The sequence below is a fragment of the Lutjanus erythropterus genome, chromosome 18 (genome assembly GCF_056507025.1).
Source record: "Lutjanus erythropterus isolate fLutEry1 chromosome 18, fLutEry1.hap2, whole genome shotgun sequence".
Lineage (NCBI taxonomy): Eukaryota > Metazoa > Chordata > Actinopteri > Lutjaniformes > Lutjanidae > Lutjanus > Lutjanus erythropterus.
In genome coordinates this window covers 34,497,271-34,510,657 of record NC_139334.1, presented here as the reverse complement: position 1 = coordinate 34,510,657, position 13,387 = coordinate 34,497,271, and the positions used below count along the sequence as shown (strand labels likewise).

General features: G+C 37.8%; 1 protein-coding gene across 1 annotated transcript; it reads left to right on the top strand.

Annotated features, from left to right (window-relative positions):
• The first annotated feature begins 2,734 nt into the window (after positions 1 to 2,734).
• Positions 2,735 to 11,601, top strand: jkamp (jnk1/mapk8 associated membrane protein). The gene is made up of 7 exons (XM_084742428.1): positions 2,735 to 2,843; positions 4,479 to 4,558; positions 5,573 to 5,727; positions 6,176 to 6,382; positions 7,625 to 7,806; positions 7,904 to 7,980; positions 10,767 to 11,601. The coding sequence occupies exons 1-7, from the start codon at positions 2,840 to 2,842 to the stop codon at positions 10,983 to 10,985; spliced, it is 924 nt and encodes a 307-aa protein (XP_084598554.1). The 5' UTR covers positions 2,735 to 2,839; the 3' UTR covers positions 10,986 to 11,601.
• Positions 11,602 to 13,387: the final 1,786 nt, after the last annotated feature.

Genomic DNA, 13,387 nt, shown 5'->3' with positions numbered 1-13,387 from the left:
GAGAAAACAAAACACCGCTGGACAGAGAGCCAGACAGACGGACAGCGACTCCGTCCACCCTGTTGAATCCTGTCAATAAAACCACAGCCTGCCTCGCTGCTGTTCCTCTACATCTCCATTAATGTCAGCAGCTGCTTCAATAATTCCAGGTGTGAGCGAGCTTCATCTCTCTCGCTCCCTCTCTCTCTCTCTCTCTTCTCTGTCTCGGGGTCTCTCTACCTGCCAACGACCCCCATCTCTCTCCCTCTCTGAAGCCACGCCCTCCATATGAACGTGTGACGTTTTATACAGTTGCCATGGTAACTGGTGATCGATTTTGCATCTGTATCCCTGTGAAATGACATTATAAATAAGGTGTTTGCAAAATATGCTCTTGACATTTGATATATAAACCATCAGGTGATCAAAATCCATTTGAGCAGTACTGATCTCTGGTTTGGACCATCATTGGTCTGCAGCTGTTCACAGCTGCTCTGAGTCTGTTTAAGGTGAGATGAGCTGATGCTACTAGACAAGATAAGCATGTGCTGCAGAAGTGTGTTAAAGGGATGGTAGACACAAAAATGAAAACAGGAAAACAGTGTTGCAGAATCTCCCAAACAATGGAAGTGAATGGTGACCAGATGTCAAACAAAAAAGAAAAAAAAAAAAGCAACAGAAAAAAACAAAACAAAACATTTAATGTCTCCATACTGCTCCTCTAGTGTGATCTAACTTTCCCAAAGTCCCAACATGCCAAGATCATTTGAATCAGGTCATTTACACCATGTTTTTAGCTTAAATATTTACTATAGATCCTTAAATTGGAGTCACGTTTACGTGCATGCCATTTGAACTGGGTCTGTGTGATGTGACAGTTTACAAACGCCATGTTGGGACTTTAGGAGACTTGGATTACACGTTTGAAAACTGGTCACCTTTCACTTCGTTTGGGAGATTCTGCAAAGCTGTTTTCTGGTGAAACTCCAGCGGCAAAATAAACCTGACCCTCAATCAGCATGAGGGTGAGGAGAAAATGACTGAATTTTCATTTTTGGGTGAACTATCCCTTTAAGCTGGTTAGAGGACGGCTGCATAAACTGCCTATTCTTAATAAAATCACTAATCAATTGTCATGCATGGTGTCTTCAGCAGGGTTCTGATGAAATAAACAGTAGAGATGTGCTTTTATTCAGATTGAGCAGCATGACATCCATGGTTTGGAAGTCTATGCTGCCCCAAAAAATTTGATTAATTTAATCAAGGGAAGAGACAAATCAATAAAAAAAAACCAAAAAAAAAAAAAAAAAACCTCCATGTTCCGGAATTGACATCTGTGTTTAATAAAAATGTAATGACTTGGAGGTTGGGCCATCACAAGGTTTAATGGCCAAAAGTATGATCTTTTAAAACATATTTTTCAGCATAATTGAAGAATATAAATCCAAACCCCCTCAAAATACAATTTTGTCCCAATCTCAAGACAAACTGAAATTCTGGTGTGAACTATTGTAAAAAAAAAAAAAAAAAAAAGGACACCTACTGTATTCGGTGGGTGTATTTATAGGGAAAGAGTTCCAATCACTGCTGAATATTAAAAATGTTTTATCATCTGACAACAACCACTACGCCTCTATATAAAAACACACAAAAAAATTAGTAACTATTGAATTATTCAAAGCCCGCAGAGGTACACTAATTTCTTAAAATGACCTTAAAGAGTCATTGAGAAGTTTGTGAGTTTGATGGTTTGTCTTGAGCGTGTCATTATAGACCTGACCAGCGTTTTATCATACTTAATTAATTTATGTACGATTTTTAAAAGATCTTATAAATTAATTTTATTTATTTAATTTTCTAGTATATAGGACAAGTTATATGGCACTGAAAGGACATGCACTTTTTGATGTTTTTTCCACTGGAAAGACACTGTGGTTGTTGGGGCCAACAGGTGGCCATTGGGCCACCTGGAGAGCATTTATCATGTTTTATCTATAGGGCATCCTATAATGTATTTTCAAACATGAGGACATAGTGGGGGTAATCACCCACCCGTCCCACCTCTGAGTCCACCAGTCATCATTATACATAGGAGTACTCAGCACCGTATAGAATCAATAGGATTTGTCCTAGCTGTTCATGAACGCTTTTTGAACAATTGTTGAGTCTCATTCACAGGATGTCTAAAACCAACGCTTTGTGTTGGTAACAGTGTCCCACGCAGAGCAAATTAATGAGAAGACAAGGAAAGTACAGGTAGAGGGCAGGGTCTCTGCAGATACAGACACAGCCACACACACCTCTAATGGGTCATAACTCATAATTCATTTGAATTTCATTTGATTGCCAATTTGAATATTGGCAGCCACACACCTCCATAACCAGTAGACCATACTTATAACACTCGAGGGCCACCTTATATCAAACACAACTTAAACCATGAACAGAGCAGCAGCCCTCATCTGAAGGATTCTGAGCAGACAGTGGATTGACATGGTTCTATATTGATTGATTACACACATAGCAGCTATTTAGGGTGTGTTGTCTTGTGCAACAACAGAAAGGAATGTTTTGTTGTTTTTATCATTAGCTGCGGTTATAAGATTTATTTATTTTTCATTATATTTATTAATTTAATTATTTTATCTTCTAATTTTCTAAGTATTTATTCATTTGTTTTGTTTTGTTTGAATTATATTATAAATAATTGAGGAGACTATTTTAAAAACTTCCTGTAAGAAAAAAACTACTTCCGGTTTGTGTTACCTTATTTTCGTCCGCATCCGGTTTGAGCACCAGATGAAAATACGGCAGCGGCACTGAGGAGAAAACCTCGATTTAAATCATTATTTGGTCCAAAATGTGTAAGTTACATTTTTGTTTCATATTCAGTTTTTATCTGATGATATTCAGCGTGTTAATATAGTCTGACCGCCCCGTGGCTCATCAGAACTATGGTTTTATTAGCTACTTAGCTAACTAGCTGTCAACTAGCTAACAACATCCCACTGCACCAGCTGTAATGACTTCAGCTGAAATGGTTCACTAGAAAACATTTATGTAGTTAAATTAACCGACAGCAGTATTCATGGCAGTTTAATTAGCGACCTGTCAAAGTCACGTTTTGTCCCAGCTGTGGAAATATGTTCCACTTTTCTCCTTAACTGCCTTGTGCTTCTCTTGGTCGCTAGCTAAGCTAAGCTAATGAGATGCTTCTTCTTCTTCACTGAAAGCTCTATAGTTTAAAATAACGTCGGCTGCTTTATTGACATGAACCAGACATCCGTCATATTTACTTTTAAACACTGAACAAATAGAAAAGATGGAGGAGAAAGGCTCGAAAAAATGACGCACACCACGTTATAGCTGCATATTAGTTATCAGAAAATACTGTTGACTTGGTCAGATATGAAAGACATAATTTACACCATCCTGAATCTTGACTGCAGATCCTTGGCTTGGAGTAATGTTCCAAGACCATGTTTTGTTTTTATTTTTCCATTTGTAATCTGGTCACCTTTCACTTCAATTATTTTGGAGACTGTTAAACTCCAGCAGTGTTTTGTGGACTAAAAAACTAAATCCAACCTGCAATCAGAATGAGGGTGAGTAGACAATGACTGAATTTTCTTTTTTTGGTTGAACTATCCCTTTAAGCAATACACAGAAACTCACTGCCTAAGACTCATTAAGTTCAGGCAAAACTGAACAAGTAAAATCACTGCAATAAAATGTAAAATTATGAGATTGTCTCCGTCATTGCAAGCATTTTCTCTTGCAGTCGTACTCATCAGAATTCTACCAGAATATTTAGGGTTTTTGTTCCTTCTAGAAAGCCACAACTGTCTTATGTTCTTTACTTTGAATAGAAAACAGTCTGTTGGTTGAAAAATACTTGATAACAGACAGGTTCCAGATACAGTAAGTGTAAAACTGGGCCGGGGTAAGTTCACTGCTTTATGGTTCCATCCTGGATCAGCAGTCATGATGGAACGTCACATATAGTGATTCATGTAAGGGTTACTGTACAGTGAAGTGGGTCATTATGGCAGAATGCAGGAGGTCTTGAATCACCCTGAAGGAGATGTTTTCACATTTACATCAACACCTGCTTATTGTACATTTTCCTGTTTATTGTAACACTACTTGCTTCAAAAAAGATAATTAATTTGATGCAAAATATCGATTAAAAATGATTTTATTGATTTAAAATAAGGTTGCAAATTGTAAGCACTTGATTGTTGACAGTAACTATCAGTTAACCATTTTAAAAAACATAAAAATTGTGTATAAGCATTTTTTCCCCTTCAATCAAAGTTTTATTTCCACAGCAACATATTTTGTATTCTCTGACAGCATTACATAGCCTATGAAACATATAAAACACATATACTTGATTATAAGGTAAAATGACATGAGAATTAAGTAAAATTACTGTTACCAAACCGCTGTATTGACTTGACAGTGTTGACGGCTGTATAAACTGTATGTCTTTGCAGCGGTGGCCATGAGCTCGACGTGTCCGGGCCTGTACTGTGGCAGGATGATGATCAACGAATCAGTGGAGGGAGACTGTGGTGTGAGTACTGAACGTCACATTTATGTCTGACTGCTGATGAACACAGGGTTAACTGGATGACATCATCACCTGTCATCCATCTGTGCTATAATAGAGATATTTTACCGTCTCTTATGTAATTATTGTTCTTGTAATGGTAAAGATGACACTCATTCAGATCAGGGAGAGAAAACAGTGAATTAATGAATGAACTTTAGTTCAAAGTGCTTTACAATTCAGCTGCAAATAAAAACTCAACAACAACAAAAATCACCCACAAAACAAATTAAAAATCCAAGTGCATGCACAAGGAGCAGCATGTATGAAAGATCTGGTCTACAGCTGGTTATAAGCCAAATTAAAAAGATATGTCTTGAATTGTCATTTGAAATTGTCTTCTAAGTCAGCGAGTCTAATGTGTAAAAGGCAAAATGTTCTAAATTGCATTGCTGACGGTTTTAGTGGTGACCCTGAGGAGAGCTAAAAGAGCACCTGTGGAGAATCTAAGGGTTCGTGAAGGATCATAAAATGAGAGGGAGTCTGTGATATGAAAGGGGTTGAGGCTATGTGGTGACTTAAAAACTAAAAGAAACACTCGAAAGTCAGTTCTAAAAGTTTTTTTTTTGTTAAATCCCTGGCAGCAGCATTCTGAATGGTTTGTAATTTTGTACTGGCTGCTTTTGGTCAGCGAGTATACAGAGCATTACAATAATCAGGACAAGTAAAAACTAAGGCATAAGCAAGCTTTTCAGCATCCTGCTGGGTCAGTAGAGGTCTTACCATTACAATGTTGTGTAAAGCAATGAATTAAAGTGGGCAGTAAAATTTAGCTCAGAATCTAAAATAATACCAAGCTTTCTCACTTGCAACCTTTCATGCGAGGCTAGATGTCCCAGGTCAGCAAGAATAGAATCCCTCTTATTTTTTTGGGCCAACCAGGAAGGCTAACTAAAAAGGGAAAGAGGGGAAAGTAGACTAAATGAAGTGTGGCTGTGTGAGACACTGTTTCTAATCCCAGCCACTCTGTCCTGGCAGGTATGTCCTCGTGGGGAGCGTACGAACCACCAGAAGGTGTGTCAACGCTGCGACGAGTCCCCCGAGCTCTACGACTGGCTCTATCTGGGCTTCATGGCCATGTTACCACTGGTGCTGCACTGGTTCTTCATCGAGTGGTACTCTGGGAAGAAGAGGTCAGCTTTATTTATGGCATAATTTTTTAAAATATTATTCTTTCACTCAAGTTTGAGAATTGGGACAAAAATGTATTTTAAGGGATTTTGATTTTTACAATAATGCTGGTGCTTTTTCATACAGTTTTAAATTGTTTGAAGTTGTTGTCTGGGTCAAGACTGTTTTCTGACACAGAGCAAGTTTAGAAATCGAAAGTATTAAAGCAAACCCAAGCATTTCTTAAATTACATATATTTCATATATATGAGTCCAGTTTCACAAAAAATAGAATTAGAGTGTTGGTATTAATGATTTTTTTTAGAGTCATGATTTGTCCCATTTCTCAAGAATGACTGCTTTATATTTTATAGATGTCATGTGTTGCTATGTCATCTGTGATGAATAACTTCAGTCGTGTGTTTCTGTTGTCTGATCTGTGTGTTGTTGTGTCTGTCGTTGTGCGTTCAGTTCCAGCGCTCTGCTGCAGCACATCACCGCCATGGTGGAGTGCAGTGTGTCAGCGGTGGTCACCCTGCTGGTCACGGAGCCGGTCGGAAAGCTCAGCATCCGTTCCTGTCGAGTCCAGATGCTGTCGGACTGGTACACCATGCTGTACAACCCCAGTCCAGATTACATCAACACATTACACTGCACCCAGGAGGCTGTCTACCCACTGTGAGTACTGTACTGACAACACGCCTGGACACTGGTTATTCTCCTGTTAAAAATTGACCCTCAAAAAAGGAACTGGCTGATGGACTCACTAACAGCTAATATATGTGCCTGATCACCCAACCCTTTTATGTCTGTCTTGTATTATGTGACATTTAACTTTTACAGACAATTACTATCCAAGTATTCTTCATACAGATATTAAGGAACTGTACTCTAATATACAAACTCTGTATTTTCACCATAGATAATGAAAGTAAAAGTGAAGGCAATAGTGAAGTGCCTTAAACATGCATTCTTTCTAAAGTCCAGCAGGGGGCGACAGTGGAGCTTATGAGAAAATGAGCCTCCTAACTTGTTTTATGACCTCAGTAATCAGTTTCAGTGAGTTCATGGTCATAATCACTAGTTCAAAGTCTTCATGTATACAGCATGATGTTCATTCAATAAATTATGGTCCCTTTTAGAACAAAATAGACGATAAAGCAGGGTATGATTTAGGGCGGGGCTACCTTGTAATCGACAAGTCGCTACCACGCCTAACCTCGGGTTCACAGTCACATCCAACCAGGACTTCATGTTATCTATTTTATTTTATTTACAAGGATAACACACATTAATTAACAGTAGAGCTGCAACAATGAATTGATTATCAAATTAATCAGCAACTCTTTTGGTAATCATTTTGAGCCATTTGTTGATAAAGAAAATGTCCATATTCTCTGATTTCAGCTTTTCAAATGTGAATATTTTCTGGTTTCTTTAGTTTCTTATGTCAGTAAACTGAATATATTTGTGTTTTTGACATAAAAAGACATTTGAGGACATCTCCTTGAGCTTTGGAAAACACTGATTAACATTTTTCAGCATTATTTGGCATTTTTATGGAGTAAACCTCTCACTGATTTATCAAGAAAATAATTGTCAGAATTATCAATAATTAAAATAAGCATTAGTTGGAGCCCTAGTCACTTCTATAAACACTAATTTTCAGCTGCAGTTGTTTGGCCTAGGGGTGTAGCAATTCATATCCTTCACAGCTCCACCCTCTTGCCAAATATGGTCACTTTTGACTCAAAGAAACCAAAATTGTAACAGTTATAAAACCAAACTCGATGCTTCAAAGTGATGGACCACAAACCAACGTGTGACATGTTTTCTAATATTTCTGACTCCATCATGTCTCCATCACGTTATTGCTCACTTTGTTCATCTGTGACTGAGTTTCCTGTTTCTCTCTGTCAGCTACACCATCGTGTTGATCTACTACGCCTTCTGCTTGGTGCTGATGATGCTGCTGCGCCCTCTGCTGGTGAAGAAGATAGCGTGCGGTCTGGGCAAATCCGATCGCTTCAAGAGCATCTACGCCGCTCTCTACTTCTTCCCCATCCTCACTGTGCTGCAGGCTGTGGGTGGAGGACTGCTCTGTGAGTTCACATCCAGCTGGTCCCAGTGTCTCACAGCTGTTTTCTTCAGTGTGTAACAGCGGAGGTTGACCTGCAGCTGTGTGTTTGTGTGTTTCAGACTATGCGTTTCCCTACATCATCCTGGTCCTGTCTCTGGTCACACTGGCTGTTTACATGTCTGCCTCTGAGATACAGGTAACTACACCCACTGCCCTGAGTTTCTTTTTAATACAGAGCACATTAAAAACATTAAAAACATTCGTAGCACCTGTAGTGTTTAGAAAGCCAAATCTGACATCGCTATGACAACAAAAACCACAAGACCACCTCTGACGTTTCAAATGTTCAGTTAGTTTTTCTTGTATAAAAATTTAAAAACCTACTCTAGCAAACATACTTTATCTTTTAAGAGCATTATGCTGAAGAATTCAAAATAAATGCTTTGACATAATCTGTCAAATCAGATATGCTTTCATCATTGGATTAATAAATAATAATATCAGTTTCCAATTATCAAGTGATATTTATGGGCCTTGATATTTATAGTACATCATGAAATGTAGTTCGACATGATGGGAGGGTGAAGTACTCAGGTCATGTGACTTCATGCCAGTATTCAAAAATATCATCATAATTTGTATCAAAAATCCAAAATTGCAGTGTACATAGAGAAAGACAGTGACTATGACGTGTATATGTGTATATTTTGGGGCAGTTTTGTTTAAGAAAGTATTTTTTAAGGACGATTTAATTTGTTTTTGTTGCAAAATAATGAATTACATTTTCACAGCTTTGATACTCAGACACTGAATGATGCATTGCTCAGACAGGAGTATAAAACGGGAACAATCTCTCACAGATATACTTCTGTTTTGAGGCCTAAACTCTACAGATTATCAATAATATAAATGTTTGAAATACTTTTTAGTCTTTTTTTTACTCTTAAATATCTATTATTGATTGATTCACCAGTGTAAACATACTTTTATGTGGTCACTGGTCAAAATGCTCTCAACTTTTTCCCCATTTGCTCAGCTTCCATTGCTGATGGGATGTTGCTCATGTAGAGGGATAATGAGATGTTTAGTTTCTAAATGTTAATAACTTATTTATTCAACAGTTAGGTTTGTTTCCAGCAGTCAAAATGTGCGTGAGTGTGTGGTGTTCAGTTTTTTTCATGTTTTAAAACTTTTTAAGCAAAATGTGAAAGAAAGCAGCTAATTATTTGTTTAAAAGTTGGCACAAAGACCGTTTAAAAAAAGGGAAAATGTTAAATTTATATCCTAAATGGCTTGCGTATCTCAGGAGATACAGAGTGTAAATTAGTTAATTTTCCAAAATATTTATACATGCTTGCCTATTTAAAGGTTCAAGTTTTTTTTGAAACCTACCATAAATGAGATTCAGCACACACTGATTTAAGAAGAAAAGCTGTGTCGCCTGTTACTTCTGTTAAAACAGTGGTGAAAAACACCTGGAGTAAATGCAGGGGTTGAGGTTTCACTGAAACACCGTTCTGACTGGTGTTTTAACCGAATCCTAACTTGATCAGAGCACACGAGGCCTGATCGCCTCAGAGGTTACCATATGACTTGCTGCTGACAAGCAGTGGAACAGAGTGCAGCTCAGTGCTTACTGCACACAAAACACACCGGCGCTACATTACATCACTTCCAGCAAACTTCACACAGAACAATGGTTTTAAACAAATATTCTGTGGTCCAGCTCAGCTAAAAATACAGAAACACACAATCTGTCAGCATGTTGTCATGAGTGTCGCGCACTACTGAGCCTGTTTGTAACTGATACTTCCTCTGCTCGGTTCACTGACACAGAGCAGAGGAAAGGAAGGAACTAGTGAGACTGTAATCACACTGAGCTGAAATCAAACACGTGCATATAAATTAGGTAAATAATAAACATTAAATATATATTACTTCAATTTAAATGTTGTCACAGCATAGTCCTAGTGAGCAACCATTATACACATTTTTAAAATACACATTTTTGTGTCATTATACACACAAATACACATTTTTAAACAATAATTCTTAATTAGCTTTGATTAGAAGGACTACAGAGTTGACATGTTATAGTTGAGACTCATCTGATAGAAATATTATTTAAAGAATTTGTCAAAAACGTTGACCAGTGCTTGAGCAGTATTCCTGACTTTTTTTCAACCAGGAAGTGTGACAGGGGTCTTTAGAGTATAGCTAACCCTTTTTATGCCTGGTTAAATCATGTTTTTACAAAATTCTGATGGAGTTGGCAGAAATCTGGGACACAACTTTAAAGGCCAACAATAAAAAAAAAATCTACTTTAAAACAAAGATTATTGTAATAGTGCATTATTGTACCTCTGCTATCAGTAGGTATTGTTAGTTTTAGATTTTGAAGGATTTTAACACATTTTTAAATAGTTTGAAGTTGTGAATTCTTGTCTGGAACAAGACTGTTTTCTGACTCAGAGGAAGTTCAAAAATAAAGCAAAGCAAAACATTTCCTAACTTTCTGTATAAATCTTTAAAGAAGACCTTTTCACCCAAAAATTGGAACAAGAATGTTGTTGCTGATAAGTTTTTAATTGTTATGGTAGGACATGATTTGTTCTAATCCTGAAGAATGCTTGTTGTATATATACTATTATCATTATTATTATTATATTAGAACTATTTCTCTTTCCTCAAGGCAATAAAGAAGGAAACATGGATTTAAATTAGCAATTTATTATTAACACTGAATAAAGTCTTGAACTATTGTTTTGGCACATTTTATACTCTGTAATGGGTAACCCTGGAATTAAGCACTCATGACAGCTGTTGATTTTTACGATCTTTCAGCTGTTAGACATCTTGAATATGTGCCTCCCCTGCTGGTATTTGTCTAAATAATATTGTTTTTGTGTTGACAGTTAGTGAAGCTGATGTCCCAGTGATATTCCTTCTAACCTGTTTTCTCTGTGTGCTCGCCCTCTGCAGTCCTTTAAGAACCTGGTTGCTAAGAAGAAGCGTCTGGTCGTCCTGTTCAGCCACTGGCTGCTCCACGCGTACGGCATCATCTCCATCTCCCGACTGGACAAGCTGGAGCAGGACCTGCCCCTGCTGGCCCTCGTGCCCGGCCCCGCCCTCTTCTACATCGCCACGGCCAAGTTCACCGAGCCCAGCCGCATTCTGTCTGAGGGCGGCAACGGACACTGACACACCCCGCTCCACATTCCCACATCCCACAGCCAGAACATGAGTTCTATTAAATGCTAGCAGTGAGCCACCAGGAGGCTTACAGCAGAGTGTCACTGAGGTGTTTGGATGGGATTCAGGTTCAGAGATAATGTGATCAGACCTGATCAACCAGTTAAAAACCATATAGTGATGAAATCATGAGGTGTTGAGCGTGGCTGGGCTTGTTTTTTAACTTGAAGAAACAACTTCAGGATCAACCAGTGTGGAAGACATTAACAGTTCCAGTGTTTTTGTGTAATTCTCTTCATGATTTGTAAAGCCATCAGAGTTCCCAGATCAGTTCACACTGCTGAGCGACATCTTATTTAAACACCGTAACTCGCAAATGTTCCCATGGGAACATGACTGCATGAAAACCGGCTCTTCACTCTTTGTTTGCACAGTCCAAGTTGAGAACTGCTCACTGAGTGCTCACATAACAGTTTATATGTCATGGTTGCAACTAATCTTGTTTTGTTATTGTTTAACTCATTCTCCTATAGTCTGTAAAATAATGATGAATGTCGATGACAAGTTTTGATCCAGTATAACGTCTATAAATGTCCAATATGTCTAAAAGCCCAATAAGATTCAATTTACAGTGATGGTGAACAAAAATCTGCAGAAATCTCCCAGTGGAGACGCTGCAACCAGATGGTATTTTAACTTGATCAATCAGCTTGAAGGGAAAGTTCACCCAGAAATGAAAATTCAGTCATTTCACCTACCCTCATGCTGATTGAAGGTCAGGTTTACTTTGTTAGCCTGCAAAACACTGCTGGAGTTTCATGGGAAAACTGTGTTGCAGAATATCCCAAACAATGGAGGTGAATGGTGACCAGTCACAGCACACACAGTTCAGACAGTGTGCATGTGAGCATAATCCAAGCTAAGGATCTACAGTGAAGATTCTGGCTAAAAACATGGAATTAATAACATTTTTTAGTCAGCTTGCAATATGGAGGCATTATATGTTTTTTTTTTTGTTTGTTGTTTTTTTCTTTTGTTTTTTTTTCTTTTTGCAGTTTTTTTTACATTTGAAAACTGGTCACTATTCATCAATTATCCCTTTAACAATAAATCAATTATATATGCATTTTCTAGTTCTACATTTACCTACAAATCCTGTTTTTGGAAAATCAAAAGCTACATTCGCTATTCAAGTTTTACCTTTATTTTGATTTGACACAAACCAAGGTGTATTGATAGTTTTTTATTTTTGCATTATTGTGCATCCTGTACATTTTCTTGTAAATACTGTTAATGAAGAGTGATGATGGCCTGGTTACTGGAAATTCAGAGGGCCGGGAGGCATCATAAAGTATAATCAAAGGACATCTCAGCTGCTCCTGTATTATCATTAAAGTCAGACGGCTGAGCATCAGGTCTTCTGAAAGAAGTGATTTTAAGAAAAAATCCACTTCTGAAGGTATTTCTGGAATCCCACAAGACTGAAAGAATATTCTGTACACTTAATGACAAAAACACAGTTAACAAGGTCCTTTGTTTCTTAATTTAAATCAAGATGTTTCTGGAAATGACATGACCCTGCTAATTTTAAAAGTTTTATTCATTTATTTTTTTGTATTTTAATACACTATGCCTTGTCTGCATTTTTCTGTGCTGTATAAAACAAGCAAAGAGACGAGAAGAAAGTCTTGCAGGATACCGGAAGACACTTTGAAGCTGTACTAGGTGTCACAAGTGTCAAACATGTTCTATAGGTGAGAAGAAACATGTAAATAGTGTCACTGCTGTGTATTTTACTGAACTTAATTCTGTTTGTCATAAAGATAATTGTCAGCCCTGTGATGAACAACTTGTTCAGGGTGCACCTGCATGTCGCCTAGTGTCAGCTGGGACAGGCTCCAGCCCCCCACAACCCTCCAGGGATAAGCAGTTAAAGGAATAGTTCACCCAAAAATGAAAATTTAGTCATTACCTACTCACCGTCATGGCAGTTGATGGTTGGGTTCATTTTGTTAGTCCACAAAACACTGCTGGAGTTTAACAGTGTTGTAGAATCTTCCAAACTGCTTGTCCTGTGCTTGCATGCCGTCTGATCTGGATGTGGTGTGACGGTGTACAAACGCCATTTCAGGGCTTTAGGAGACTTGGATTGTACCAGACGAGCAGTATGGAGACATTTTACATTTTTTATTCTGTTGTTTTTTTATGTTTGAAAAGTGGTCGCCATTCACTTCCATTGTTTGGGAGATTCTGCAACACTTTTCCTGTGAAAAACTAAACCTAACCTTCAGCCTTCAAGAGTGAGTAGATAATGACTGAATTTTGACTTTTGAGTGACCTTTTTCTTTAAGGACAATGACTGAATGATTGAATAAATAAAGATAAAATAATTCAATGAAAAACCTTAAAGC

What these genes read in the sequence shown, in the direction of transcription:
- jkamp (XM_084742428.1), top strand. An exon ending in TGGTACTCTGGGAAGAAGAG is followed by an intron (nt 5,728 to 6,175) that starts GTCAGCTTTATT and finishes TTGTGCGTTCAG; the next exon opens with TTCCAGCGCTCTGCTGCAGC. An exon ending in TGTGGGTGGAGGACTGCTCT is followed by an intron (nt 7,807 to 7,903) that starts GTGAGTTCACAT and finishes TGTGTGTTTCAG; the next exon opens with ACTATGCGTTTCCCTACATC.